The following is a 15,500-nucleotide window of genomic DNA, read 5'->3' on the forward strand; positions in this document are numbered from 1 at the left end:
ATGATTGTGAGAAGAAAAGTTGGTACGAACATATTCTCCTATACCTCTTAATTTTCAATTTTAATTTCAAATTTTAATTACTTATCCAAAATATAGGCAGTCTCCATAAAGATCTCATTCAGGAAGCCTTTGGAAAATTTAAATACATACACCCGAGTCAGATTAAATCAATATTGTTTATTTTTCCTATAAAATATAATTAGAAACTTGCATTCTCATATTTGCCTTTCAAACCCGGATGAACTTAAAAAGCTAATTAAATATTATCCTAGTGTCTCCTACTCTTCCTCTTTGATTTCTTTGGCCCCTTGACAAAACACCAGTCCACCCCTATTGTTTGGCCCAAAAGGGATGAACCATTGAGTGCTTCTCTGGCTGCTGCTGCTTCATCATATGACCCGTACTCAATTAAGGCATAACCTAAAATATTGCAAAAGTTAGTTTATATAGATGTATTACAAATGTTTGTAAAATTCGTCAAAAAAAAACAAAAGTTCACCATTCCTTTTTAAAAAACGATCAACATTTCAATCCGATTGGTCACAGTTTATGGAATAAAAGCAATTTACAGCTTAAAAAATCAAAAGTTCTGCTTCTTTATAGAAGCAGAACTTCAGAATGCAGCAGCGGTACTCTCTAACTAGAATAAACATAGAAATAGACAAGAAAAAACATAGAAAGAAAATATCTTTCTATGAGCGATTAGCACTAGCTAACCTTTTCTCTATGTCACTCGGCATCGTTGGGCTTTGGACATTCTTATACTACCCAATCTACAATTTTTATAGCTAATGGGATTTTTCACAGCCCACAATGTCAATTACTGAAATGTCATTCGACATTATCGATCTTTTAAGCAATAAGTATGCTTTGTTATAAGTATGCTAGGTAGAAAAGTTTATAAAGAACCGGCTGCTCAATATGCGCACAATCCCATTTTTCAACACAAAATCGATAGAAAATCTGGTGGCAGAGAGAAAAGACGACCGCAATATATTTTCTCTCGCTTGTTATTAAAGAAACCGCAATAACAAAGCAGCCGCCGTACTTTGTTTCTTTGTACCTGCCGGGGATTTAAAGCCTATGACGTAGCCTGAAGGCCTACTCAGTGTCGTCTCGTACGGGAAGTGAGTTAATCGTGTTATAAGGCATTTAAAATCTGTTGTGTGTTTTTTTTTTAAAGTATAATAGTGAAATAGACTATAGTTTTTTTAGTTAGACTATCCGATTTTTATTGTAAAAGGTAAGTAAAATTGGTTTAAATTATTCAATTGTCTAATAATTTAAAAAAATAAATGAAAATTAATTACTGTTAAAAATTATATTATTTAAAATATACTTTGATTTTAAGTGACAAAATAATAGTAAATACCTATTACTTGTAGGTATATATGTACAGCCTAGAGTGTGCATGTGTATATTAATTTTTTTACTTTCTATTTTTTTTTAGATGTCACCTAAGAAAGTAGGCAAACAAGGACAAATAATTCACTGCCAAGGGAGAGAGATTATTTCTAACGTGGCAGCTTTTCTGAAAAAAGAAGCAGAGCAAGGAATTACTATTCCTTTGAAAAATGTTACGTAAGTGAACAATATAAATTCATATATTATATTAGAATGTTTTTAAATTTTAATTTTTATTTTATTGATAACTTACAATAATAGTATATAATTATTTTAGACAACGTACGTTAGCTGCCACTCGAGTATCCCAGTCAACTTACAGAAGAGTGGTCCAAGAGTCAGAAGATATAGAAAATATACCTTACTGTTCCAGCAGGCATACAGGCTCATCTGATGAAGAGATCGAATGGTCTTCATCGGATGAATCTGATTTAGGTTGTAATACACTATCTGATAGTGAATAAAAATATTATAATATGTAAAATAATGAAATAAAACTTTAAGCTTATACCAATTTGTTTCTTTACACAAGTCGTTTAAAATACCTAATCGTTAAAAAAAAATGCGAATAAAGAATAATTTTCAGCTACCTATTAATAAGTTGTTGTAATGTTTTAAAAATAATTAGCGAACTGCATCCTCCTGTAAGTAAAACTATTTTTTATGGGCATATCACAATGCTAAAAAATATAATTTTAATTTATCTACATTTTTTTAAACGAATCTCGGAGTAATTAAATTCAAATATATGCATTCTTTGTTGGCATTTCAACTAAATCAAACGCACTTATAATATCGCTAGCTATACCTACTAAAAATCTAGGGCTATTTAAACTCTAGTACAAATAAATATTAATAATTTGAACAAGTGTGCCGCCTCCACTGTCTTCAGACCTCGACATAGTCATCTGACCCGATCGATAGAATAACGAGATGCGCGGATTTTGCCGCCTGTTGATGTCACTGGTTCTTTATAAACTTTTCTAACTAATTGTTTCTGTTTTCATCCTATATCCATAAGGGAAAAGTTTTCTTATATATTTTTGAAGTAATTTTAGGTATCAATAAGACGGCAAATTTTATGATGGATCCTCTTAATTTTGTCTTATCTCTTTCCTAGTGTGTATTTATAATAGCTTAATATATTTTCTTTTTTTTATTTAAATATATTTACTATTAAATTTATATTTTAATATTTGTCTTAAAATATAGATTTAAGATAATAATATTATTAATTTTGCCTGAAAGAGAAAGAACAAACGATTGAATTAAGGATAAAAGGATTATATATATATCTAGTATTTTTAAAATTTGTGAAGAGTAATAAAACCCATTTTATTTCCTTCTGTGGAATCACTGGGAATTTCCCAATTTCGGGGCATAAATAAGCGTGGATAAACTATATAACCTTATAAACCTAATGATCGTTTTAAACCTGGAAAAAGTAGTTAACAAATTATAGTCCACTCAAAGATATACCCGTGATCTTTTGACCGCAATAAAACCCTAATTATCTGTTGTAACCAAGTGATTTAAGTAAGTTATTTTTTTGTGGACTTTTATGGTTTAACATTTTCTAATAAAATACTATTCTTTATTTAAATAGTAAGTTTCATTGAGAATCACTTTCAAGCCGACCCTATTTCCTTTATCACTTCTTAAAAACGTTGGTCCTTGCACAATGGGGCTTAATGGTCTAATATAAGAATATGAGAATTCATTGATTTTCAAATCTGCTACAAAAACATCCCCACAACAAAGATAAATACATCTTTTTTTCAATGTACTAAAAAGAGACGAAAGTAATAGCAAGACCATACAACCTCTTTCTATATTTCTATTCTGAACCCAATCGAAGCCAGTTGAGATTGAAAGTAGAGTTTAGACTTTTTTTCTATAATAGAAAAAATTTTTCGTTCTATCTAGTTCGAGAGTTCGCTCGCAGACTTCCTGGCAGTTTTTTGAAAAGGCATGCTAAAGTTTTAATAGGTTACTTTAGTTATACAGTTAATTGTTTTTAGAATATAGAGCCAAATAAAACTTTACAAGCCTTTTAAATTTGTCTTAATGTCAACGTTTTTGCCTATATTAGTCCTTCTTCAGGGCTCTACAACAATTATAAAATTCAAATATCTATAGTATTAGTCCTACTATGCAGAAGTTTTTCTGACACATTTTACAAGCCCCCAATTTAAAAGGATAACTACTAATTTATAAAGATGTATTCTCTTGTGTGTGAAATAATAAAAGACATACCTTTAAGGAAGCCTGTTCTTCTGTCCAAGTTTATGTTGATGTTTTTGATCGGGCCAAATTCGGAGAACTTTTCAACAAGATCGTCTTCAGATGCCTCTTCATGAACTGATGTTATAAAGAGAATCCAGCCTTCAACTGATTTTTGAGGACCTAGAAGAAATTTTAGTGATATGACCTGTTGTGAATACATAAAAAATAAATAAAAAAGTTGTCAAAGAAAATTGTAGACAGATTGTTTTACGATAAAAACAAAACTAAGCAGTCTTTTGCCCAGAAAATTGTCTAGGTTCTATTAAAGTTTTTGCATGAAAGGGACATGTATCATGCATTATATTCAGTGGCAATACTTGGAATAAAAACCCAAAAACTAAAAAGAAATAATTGAGGGTTTCAAGGTAAAAAACTGCCTGAATATGTATAATTATAATTATTTATCCTTTGTAACCATAAGGACAGATAATAACTTATATTTTCTTTCGGCCTCAGTGAACAAGGGTAATCAAAAGCAGTCAAAATTAATTTAAGATACTTAATCTTTCTTATCCTTTATCAATTAACTACAATAAAAAAACACACAAATAGAATAAACAGGGTGTGTTATTATTCCCTATATTTATATTTGTGCCCTATAATAAATATAGGGCACAATGTTATTGTATTCCAAAAATTACCTGATTCACAGAAAAAAAAATTGAAAATGGCTAGAAATATATATATAAAAAATTAAATTTTTATCTATTATAATCTAAACAAAATGTTAAGAAAACAAACTTTCATACAAAATTAGCAGATAAATATAGTAACAAATAAGTAATAAGTAACAAAGTAAGTTTCAAAATCTAAAAATGTATATTTGGTTTGAGAAGTAATTTGGATAAAAATGATCCATAGAATAAAATGATTCTCTGATTAAGAATTCCTTAATTTAATCTGCAAACAACTTAGGTGGCAGCTGTCTCACAAAACTGGGTATGGCTTTTGATTAGTGCATGTCAGCTTTTGCAACCCCTAAAAACTTAACCGAGGAAGGATCTGTAGCTAGCTGAGTTGATTTTGGTGCTTAAAGAAAATACAATGATTGCAGTTTTAGATTTGTTTAAGCTAAAGCTGTTTTCAGAGAACCAATGAATGGCCCTTGACCATGTTTCACCAATGGCATTAGTCAATGGCAATGTTTTCTTCAGATTCCATTAAAGAATGATTGTCAGGTGTTGCAAGATGAATTTTGTAATGTTGCAAGCTGGTGTGACTTAAATACCTTCAAATTAAATATGTCATTAGTTATGCTTATATATTATTCAGCTTGAATGGGAATCAAATAATTTTTAATTACATGTTAAATGGTGAACAACTTTAACAGAAGGATTTAAGAGTAATTTTTTACATCACTCTTTCATTTTTTAAACACATTTTAACTTTCATTTCATTTCTTCCTTTATCTTCCAAACAATCTCTCTTTTATTACCAAAACCACCAAGGAGCTAAAGAGTGTTGAAGTAAGGCTTCATCTTTTTTAATTAGCAGGTTTTGACAATCTTGGAATATGGGTCTATTATTTGGTCCAGCAGTGCGGTGCTTGGATAGCAATGATTGAAGGGATTCAAAAGAGAGCATGACTTGAAAATTTGTATATTTCCCTACAGAGGCTGTGATGATGATCTTTGTTGGGAATTTTTGATAGAACACTTTTGAGTAAAAGAAGAATTAAAATACTTTTGCCAACTCTTTTTAAAATACTCCAAAATAAAACAGATTGTTCTGAGATTCTTAGTCAGTTACCTTTTGTTTTAAAATAGAATAAACACTCACCATCTAAAACTATTTTATCAAGTTTATCTATTTAAAAGTTCTCCCATCTATAAACTTTGTATTAATATTTTAACCTATCTGCTTCTGATATTGACATTGATTCAGCTAGTCTGAAGACAATAATAGTAAATAAACCAAAACAGAACTGAACAGTAATCTTGGGTACTATTGTATTTTTTGATACAGCTAATTTCTGCATTATCTATATTCAGTGTTTTTATGTTTCTTTTGTTATTTATTTCATAAGTAGATTTTATGGTACCTTTATTTTCATTATTATATATCTTATATATATTTATTTATCAAGTTAGTATCTCTAAGCAGCTTGGTGGCTGTTGATACTTGTAACAACTAAGAAAATAAATAAATAAAAATTATTACTAATATTGTTTTAAAATTTTATATAAATTGTCAATCCAAAAGTGATCCAAACACAACAATAAATTCAGATTATTAGATCTATTCTAAAAAAAACATTTATTTACAGATGTTTTTTTTATACATTTCTTACATTTATTGCAATAGAATTATTATATTCAAATTCAAAATATGATTTATTGTTCTAAACATTTGTTGTTGTGAACAAAGCTGCATAAAACAAAAAAAAAGTAGGTGAGAACAAACAACAAAAAATATATAAAATATACACACAAATAAAAATAAAATAAAATGAAATAAAATAGTGGTGATAAAACCTAAAGCTAAAAAAAAACACAATCAAACTTATACCAGTAGGAACTAAATACATATAATATTCTTCAATATCATAATAGGGTCTTACAACAAGCAATTTCCTGACTTCCTTTTTAAATCTATGAGAAATCTGTCCTTTTCTAATAAGCAAATGGTTAAAAAGTTGACGGCTATTATAAGCAACAGAGTGATGTACCAGGGCTGATCTGGGAATGGGCAAAGGCACTCTATGTGTCTGCCTTAAGGAGTGATAAGACAAATCCTGACTCAAACTGCCACCATATTTCTTGTATATTAAATATGCTGTTTTAAGTATAAAGAGACAGGGCAATGTTAAAATTTTGTCTGCAACAAAGAGAGTCTTACATGAATCTGTACCTTTGGCTTTATTTATGTATTTAATGGCCCTTTTTTGCAACACAAATATATGCATGAAATGTTTAGAGCAAGAAGTCCAAAAACATATGCCATACCATAAATGGGATCTAATTAATGCAAAATATGCCTGTTAACTCATTGGAGATTATCCTAATTGCAAAGCAGTTTGATGCAACTTTTCTACCCAGTTGTTCAATATGTTGTCAAAATTTCAGTTTATTATTTATTTGAATGCCTAAGAATTTAGTGATTAACAATTGGTTTTCTAAGTAAACTGGTCCCAAGTCACATTTAAGTTGCCAGCATTGGAGTATGGTAGCATTATATGGTCACCACAATATGAGGTGTGGACTAAAACTATAGAATGTGTACAATGTAAATTTCTGAAATACATGTTTCTTAAAAAGTATGGATATTATTCAAGTCAGGGTTATAACCATTTATTGTTATTGCAGGAATTTAATAGGCTCTCTCTGGAAAATAGACACCAAAAAATTTGCCTTATGTGTATATGTATAAAATCTTAACAAATAAAATTAACTCTCCAGAAATACTTTCAATGCTTCCATTTTTTGCCAATGCTGGGAACACTAGTCAAAGAAAGACTTTCAATTTAGATTTTCCAAGGACAAATATATTTAAAACTACCTATCTGCTTCTGATATTGACATTGATTCAGCTAGTCTGAAGACAATAATAGTAAATAAACCAAAACAGAACTGAACAGTAATCTTAGGTACTATTGTATTTTTTGATACAGCTAATTTCTGCATTATCTATATTCAGTGTTTTTGTGTTTCTTTTGTTATTTATTTCATAAGTAGATTTTATGGTACCTTTATTTTCATTATTATATATCTTATATATATTTATTTATCAAGTTAGTATCTCTAAGCAGCTTGGTGGCTGTTGATACTTGTAACAACTAAGAAAATAAATAAATAAAAATTATTACTAATATTGTTTTAAAATTTTATATAAATTGTCAATCCAAAAGTGATCCAAACACAACAATAAATTCAGATTATTAGATCTATTCTAAAAAAAACATTTATTTACAGATGTTTTTTTTATACATTTCTTACATTTATTGCAATAGAATTATTATATTCAAATTCAAAATATGATTTATTGTTCTAAACATTTGTTGTTGTGAACAAAGCTGCATAAAACAAAAAAAAAGTAGGTGAGAACAAACAACAAAAAATATATAAAATATACACACAAATAAAAATAAAATAAAATGAAATAAAATAGTGGTGATAAAACCTAAAGCTAAAAAAAAACACAATCAAACTTATACCAGTAGGAACTAAATACATATAATATTCTTCAATATCATAATAGGGTCTTACAACAAGCAATTTCCTGACTTCCTTTTTAAATCTATGAGAAATCTGTCCTTTTCTAATAAGCAAATGGTTAAAAAGTTGACGGCTATTATAAGCAACAGAGTGATGTACCAGGGCTGATCTGGGAATGGGCAAAGGCACTCTATGTGTCTGCCTTAAGGAGTGATAAGACAAATCCTGACTCAAACTGCCACCATATTTCTTGTATATTAAATATGCTGTTTTAAGTATAAAGAGACAGGGCAATGTTAAAATTTTGTCTGCAACAAAGAGAGTCTTACATGAATCTGTACCTTTGGCTTTATTTATGTATTTAATGGCCCTTTTTTGCAACACAAATATATGCATGAAATGTTTAGAGCAAGAAGTCCAAAAACATATGCCATACCATAAATGGGATCTAATTAATGCAAAATATGCCTGTTAACTCATTGGAGATTATCCTAATTGCAAAGCAGTTTGATGCAACTTTTCTACCCAGTTGTTCAATATGTTGTCAAAATTTCAGTTTATTATTTATTTGAATGCCTAAGAATTTAGTGATTAACAATTGGTTTTCTAAGTAAACTGGTCCCAAGTCACATTTAAGTTGCCAGCATTGGAGTATGGTAGCATTATATGGTCACCACAATATGAGGTGTGGACTAAAACTATAGAATGTGTACAATGTAAATTTCTGAAATACATGTTTCTTAAAAAGTATGGATATTATTCAAGTCAGGGTTATAACCATTTATTGTTATTGCAGGAATTTAATAGGCTCTCTCTGGAAAATAGACACCAAAAAATTTGCCTTATGTGTATATGTATAAAATCTTAACAAATAAAATTAACTCTCCAGAAATACTTTCAATGCTTCCATTTTTTGCCAATGCTGGGAACACTAGTCAAAGAAAGACTTTCAATTTAGATTTTCCAAGGACAAATATATTTAAAACTACCTATCTGCTTCTGATATTGACATTGATTCAGCTAGTCTGAAGACAATAATAGTAAATAAACCAAAACAGAACTGAACAGTAATCTTAGGTACTATTGTATTTTTTGATACAGCTAATTTCTGCATTATCTATATTCAGTGTTTTTGTGTTTCTTTTGTTATTTATTTCATAAGTAGATTTTATGGTACCTTTATTTTCATTATTATATATCTTATATATATTTATTTATCAAGTTAGTATCTCTAAGCAGCTTGGTGGCTGGTGATACTTGTAACAACTAAGAAAATAAATAAATAAAAATTATTACTAATATTGTTTTAAAATTTTATATAAATTGTCAATCCAAAAGTGATCCAAACACAACAATAAATTCAGATTATTAGATCTATTCTAAAAAAAACATTTATTTACAGATGTTTTTTTTATACATTTCTTACATTTATTGCAATAGAATTATTATATTCAAATTCAAAATATGATTTATTGTTCTAAACATTTGTTGTTGTGAACAAAGCTGCATAAAACAAAAAAAAAGTAGGTGAGAACAAACAACAAAAAATATATAAAATATACACACAAATAAAAATAAAATAAAATGAAATAAAATAGTGGTGATAAAACCTACAGCTAAAAAAAAACACAATCAAACTTATACCAGTAGGAACTAAATACATATAATATTCTTCAATATCATAATAGGGTCTTACAACAAGCAATTTCCTGACTTCCTTTTTAAATCTATGAGAAATCTGTCCTTTTCTAATAAGCAAATGGTTAAAAAGTTGACGGCTATTATAAGTAACAGAGTGATGTACCAGGGCTGATCTGGGAATGGGCAAAGGCACTCTATGTGTCTGCCTTAAGGAGTGATAAGACAAATCCTGACTCAAACTGCCACCATATTTCTTGTATATTAAATATGCTGTTTTAAGTATAAAGAGACAGGGGAATGTTAAAATTTTGTCTGCAACAAAGAGAGTCTTACATGAATCTGTACTTTTGGCTTTATTCATGTACTTAATGGCCCTTTTTTGCAACACAAATATATGCATGAAATGTTTAGAGCAAGAAGTCCAAAAAACATATGCCATACCATAAATGGGATCTAATTAATGCAAAATATGCCTGTTAACTCGTTGGAGATTATCCTAATTGCAAAGCAGTTTGATGCAACTTTTCTACCCAGTTGTTCAATATGTTGTCAAAATTTCAGTTTATTATTTATTTGAATGCCTAAGAATTTAGTGATTAACAATTGGTTTTGTAAGTAAACTGGTCCCAAGTCACATTTAAGTTGCCAGTATTGGAGTATGGTAGCATTATAAGGTCACCAAAATATGAGGTGTGGACTAAAACTATAGAATGTGTACAATGTAAATTTCTGAAATACATGTTTTTTAAAAAGTATGGATATTATTCAAGTCAGGGTTATAACCATTTATTGTTATTGCAGGAATTTAATAGGCTCTCTCTGGAAAATAGACACCAAAAAATTTGCCTTATGTGTATATGTATAAAATCTTAACAAATAAAATTAACTCTCCAGAAATACTTTCAATGCTTCCATTTTTTGCCAATGCTGGGAACACTAGTCAAAGAAAGACTTTCAATTTAGATTTTTCAAGAACAAATATTTTTAAAAGCTCACCAATATATAAAATGCACAATTCTTTTAATATTCATGCTAGTGACTTGGACATAGATTTGATAAGCTTGGAAAGTTTTACTAGAATTATAAATGATAGGTTGTATGCTTCTCAGATACAGGATTTAAATAGTTTATAATGTTAAACTAGGAGATGGAAATAATAGTCAGTAACGTATTTTCAGCTTTGAGGTGCGCCGAGTGAAGCAAGGGAAGAGGGAAATAAATTCAGTGGCGGCAACAATTTCTCTTTAGTTATTATTTATAATGTATATTATAATGGGATAGTAATAAATAGGTAAATATGTACTTCCTATCTTCAGCTTATTTCATAGAAAGAATTTCTAGTTTTAAAAGATAAAATGATTTGAATTTCACATATGGACTTAGTACCTATTATTCTGTTTTTGAAGGTGGTAGACATTGGTAGAGTAGTAATAAATAGATTTAGTTTACATAAATTAATAGATACAGTTTACACTTGATAACGGTTGGGGATACTACCAACCGAAACGTTGTGTTAAATGTTAAAATAAAGGCATTGCAAGTTTGAGAACCTATTTATTACTTTCCTATTATTCTAATTACGGATAGAATTTTTAGTAAATAATCAGCGTCGCAAACCCTAAAACTCTTTCAGGTAGGTCAGGTACCTATAGTCTGCAGTACTAGCTCGATCCTTGAAGCTGACTGGTCTACTGTGTATTTATCCTCTAACGTTAATGACGCATGTGGAGCCTTATATGATATATTGAATGGCATATTTGCCGTACACATTCCTCTTAAGCAGCAACGTAAAAGAAGATTTCCAAATTATTATTCTCGAGAATTGATTAGGAACATTTATAGGAAAGAAAAGGCTTTCAAGGACTTTAAAATGTACAATTCTCCATTCTTTCAAAATAAATTCCATTCTCTTAGACGCCTTATCAAACTACAAATACGCAATGAATATAAGTTGTATATATCAAACACCGAAAGGAATATTTCTTTGGACCCATCTAGCTTTTGGAATTTTATTGGTTCTAAGAAGGCTGGCACCAGGATTCCTGGTATGATCAGGCTACCCGATGACGTGGTAATTAAAGACCCACAAGACATAGTTGATGCTTTTGCACTGTTCTTTGGTGAGGCATTTATACAATCAAATTTCATTAACCATTCGTCGACGTCTGATAATGTGCCCCACTTTGACATTGCCAACGTTGATGCCTCCCAGATTATTTTGGCCAGTAAAAAACTCAAAAATAAGTTAACATCTGGTGTAGACGGTGTGCCTAGCTTCTTGGTTAAAGATTGCATTGGTGTCCTGGCAGATCCGCTGACCTACATTTTCAACTTAATACTGTCAACAGAACAAATCCCTGAAATTTGGAAGACTGCCAAAATAATACCTATTTTAAAAGCTGGGGACTCTGATTTAATCGTGAACTACAGGCCAATCTCATTACTCTGTAACTTCTCAAAACTTTTCGAAATTATCCTGAATCGGTCGCTATTTAGTCACGCAAAAGAACTCATCTCTGTAGACCAGCATGGATTTTTTAGTGGGCGATCTTGTGTTACTAACTTATCCTGTCTGTCTAGTCACATCTGTGAATCACTTGATGTTAATACTCAAGTCGATGTTATTTATACCGACTTCCAAAAAGCCTTTGATCGGATAGATCACTATATTCTGCTGCATAAATTAACTCAGTATGGTTTTTCAGGGAGATTATTTAATTTATTTCATTCCTACTTGATTGGTAGATCTCAATATGTCGAATATGAGGGCTTTAAATCGAAACTTTTTAACGTAACGTCGGGTGTGCCACAGGGCTCGAACCTGGGTCCGCTCCTGTTTAGTTTTTTTATAAATGACTTGATTGAGTCACTCACTTGTCATAGGCTGGCTTTTGCCGATGATTTGAAGCTATATTTAAATGTATATGGTTTGGAGGATTGTGTTTTTCTTCAGAACTGTCTAAATACATTGGAGGTATGGTGCGCTGTTAACAGGTTAGGCTTGAATGCGGCTAAGTGTAGTGTCGTCAGTTACTCTAGATCAAAAACACCCTTAAATTTTAATTACTTTATTAATGATACTATTTTGAGTAGATTAGAGCAAATTACTGATCTTGGTATAACCTTTGACTCTGAATTTATATTCGTTCCACACTTCAATAACATAGTCAAGTCAGCCCTGAGAAGGCTTGGGTTCATAATTAGAAGTTCTCAGAGTTTTACTTTGGAGTCTACATTAAAACTGCTTTTCTGCTGCTTTGTGAGATCAAAACTGGAGTTTGGCTGCATTATATGGAACCCGCTCTATCAGAATCATGTTGGTCTCCTTGAATCTGTTCAGCGTAGATTTGCTAAGTTTTTGGCCTTCAGGCAGGATGGCATATATCCGGTAAGAGGGTTTGATCATCGGCAACTATTGGAACGCTTCAATCTACATCCATTACAACTCAGAAGAATGATCTTCTCTGTAAAATTCCTGCATGGGTTACTGAATGGATTCATTGATAGTCCTGTACTTCTTTCCGGTGTACGTTTCATGGTGCCTAGGCTTAATGCTAGACATCCCCTAACATTCTTTGTGCCAAGGCCTCATACTAACATCCTGTTGAAATCGCCATTATATACAATATGCGCTATATTTAATCGGATCTGTCACATGTGCAATATAAATTTCTCTCCGGTTCATGTGATTGTCGATATCTTGGTGGATCATTACTCTTGGGATTAAGACCCATGTGTTTAAGTTATAGTTAGTAGGTATATTGCAGTTAATTTAATTTAATTTAATTTTGTTGAATATGTGATTATCTTGTTAAACTTTTATAATTGGGTTTTTATATCATATTAATAGTTATTTGTTCTAATTCTTTGGATAACTTTTGAGAATGTGACTTTACTTTACTCTTTTTCTTTTCTTTTCATTCTTTTAGGTTTGTTTGTGTGTTTTTTTTTTTTTTTAACTATATTTTTCATTGTTTTGCAACTGTTTCCTGTTATTGGGCAAGTTGCCTGTTGGAAATAAAGGCTTATTATTATTATTATTATTATTATTATAAAGGGTTGTATCCCTAAAATATCCGTTACGCAGGTATACACACTTTAATTCTCAGGTAGGTTATAAGTTGCAGGATAGAGAACTATAATAAAAGGTTTGTTATTATATTTCTCTAAAATAAAGGCCTTTTATTATATTTCTCTATGAGTTGCAGTGCTAGGTTACCTATAGTTGGCAGTACTAGGTACAAGGGTTGCATCCCTAAGATATCCCTTATGAAGGTATACCCACTTTAATATTCAGGTAGGTTATAGGTTATTAAAACACTTACTTAAACATTAATTTGGATTAATTCAAAAACTGCGCAAGCACGCCTATGTACCAGGTCTCGGCACGACGACGATAATGAAGGAAATGAATCGATCGTTCAGTGTTGTGCCTCTGCTCCTTCGTCGATCAATATCAGTACAAAAAATTGCGCCGTCTAGGTACTTTCTTTAAACTAGGGGCTGCTTCAAATATTCGTAAGCTGCAAGACACGGCCCGAAATAAATTTGGCACCAGTGCGCGTTTTCTTACAAAATTCTCTGGCTTTATTTAACCGAGCGGCAATTTGTATGTGTATATGCAATTAAAAATTTAAAAACATAAATTTAAGCCGCTCCTGTTTTCTCGTTTCTGAACTGACTGACGTCACTGACTATTATTTCTGACTTCTAGTATAGTTCCTGTGTTAGTAGGTATTAAGATAATTTTCTAAGAGCTATGTAGGATTTTGTGTTGTTTACTTAGTGCATTATTTTAGCGCATTATTAGCAATTAGCGATTATTTTGAATTTATTAGTTATAGGTAATTTTGGTATCTGTAATTGGCTATTTGGCTGTTGATGCTGTAATAATGAGATGAGATAAAGGCTAAATGAGATAATTTTGCTTTTTGAGAGATTAAAACAAAGTTTATTTGAGTTGCGCCAAGTTTTAATTAGAGGCAGGTCATTATTAGGAATTTTTTGCCTGGATGTGCTCATCCATATCACTCCACAGAACAGTAGCATCATCCAAGAACAAAGTAAACATCCCCGAAATCTTTAGGCTCAAACCATTAACATAAAGCAAAAATAAAATTGGGCCAAGAACTGAACCCTGAGGTACACCATTATTAAAGATTTGCTGAGCAGACGAAACACCATCAAAACACACAGACTGAGTTCTATCACTCAAATATGAATGGAACCACTAACTCCTATTGGTTTGAGGACACCAATATTGATGAATATTCATTTTATTTATTTTTATATAGGTTGCCAGATGACAAACCTCAGAAAACTGATAATTTATATTTTAATTAGGGATAAGAGGAAAAGAAAAAAGTAGAACTAATTCTACAAAACCAACAATTGCACACTTTTTTGACCTGTATTAGGTTAAAGAAAAACACAAATTACCTGGCTCATCGCCATCACCGTGATCGACACTTTCATATCCCCGAACCTTTTCGTGTTCCCGAGACTCCCCGGCCCCAAATCCGCGACCTTTCCTCTTCACCACTTTGTCTTTTAACCTGATCACGCTCTGGTCCCCTTCGTCTTCCACATCGATATCGCCCGTATCTCCGACATCGTTTATGTCCAGTACGTCGGCCATTGTCAATTGGTGCCGCGGAGGCTTCGAAATAAAGGCACTCGAGTGATAAAATTATAAAATTAATGAAATAACTGGACTTTTGGGGCCCCTCACCTCGTCAACAAAACAAACGCCGCTAAGAAAAAAAAGTTACTAAATGTCACCGTTTGGGGGAAAGGAAAAATGAAAGTCAGTAAAGCTGGATTCTCACGAGTGGTGTATTTGACAATTATACCAATACTGGTGTCACAGACTTTACTCAAGCCGCAAAATAACAGTTGGCAACGTCGCACACGTGGGAGATTCGGATCCGTTTAGGCTTTGAATTTTGAAAGCGCAGATCTGCCGAGATGGACGTTAAATTTTGATTTTGCTTTATTTAAAAATGAGAATATTTT

At 31.2% G+C, this 15,500-nt stretch overlaps 1 protein-coding gene across 1 annotated transcript; it reads right to left on the minus strand.

Annotated features, from left to right (window-relative positions):
* Positions 1 to 157: 157 nt before the first annotated feature.
* Positions 158 to 15,266, minus strand: LOC126735525 (RNA-binding protein 8A). The gene is made up of 3 exons (XM_050439565.1): positions 14,925 to 15,266; positions 3,661 to 3,810; positions 158 to 420 (listed from the first exon to the last, which is right to left on the minus strand). Exons 1-3 carry the CDS (start codon positions 15,121 to 15,123, stop codon positions 269 to 271), a joined length of 501 nt encoding a protein of 166 aa, XP_050295522.1. The 5' UTR covers positions 15,124 to 15,266; the 3' UTR covers positions 158 to 268.
* Between the last annotated feature and the right edge of the window lie 234 nt (positions 15,267 to 15,500).

The sequence above is a fragment of the Anthonomus grandis genome, chromosome 4, assembly GCF_022605725.1.
Source record: "Anthonomus grandis grandis chromosome 4, icAntGran1.3, whole genome shotgun sequence".
Lineage (NCBI taxonomy): Eukaryota > Metazoa > Arthropoda > Insecta > Coleoptera > Curculionidae > Anthonomus > Anthonomus grandis.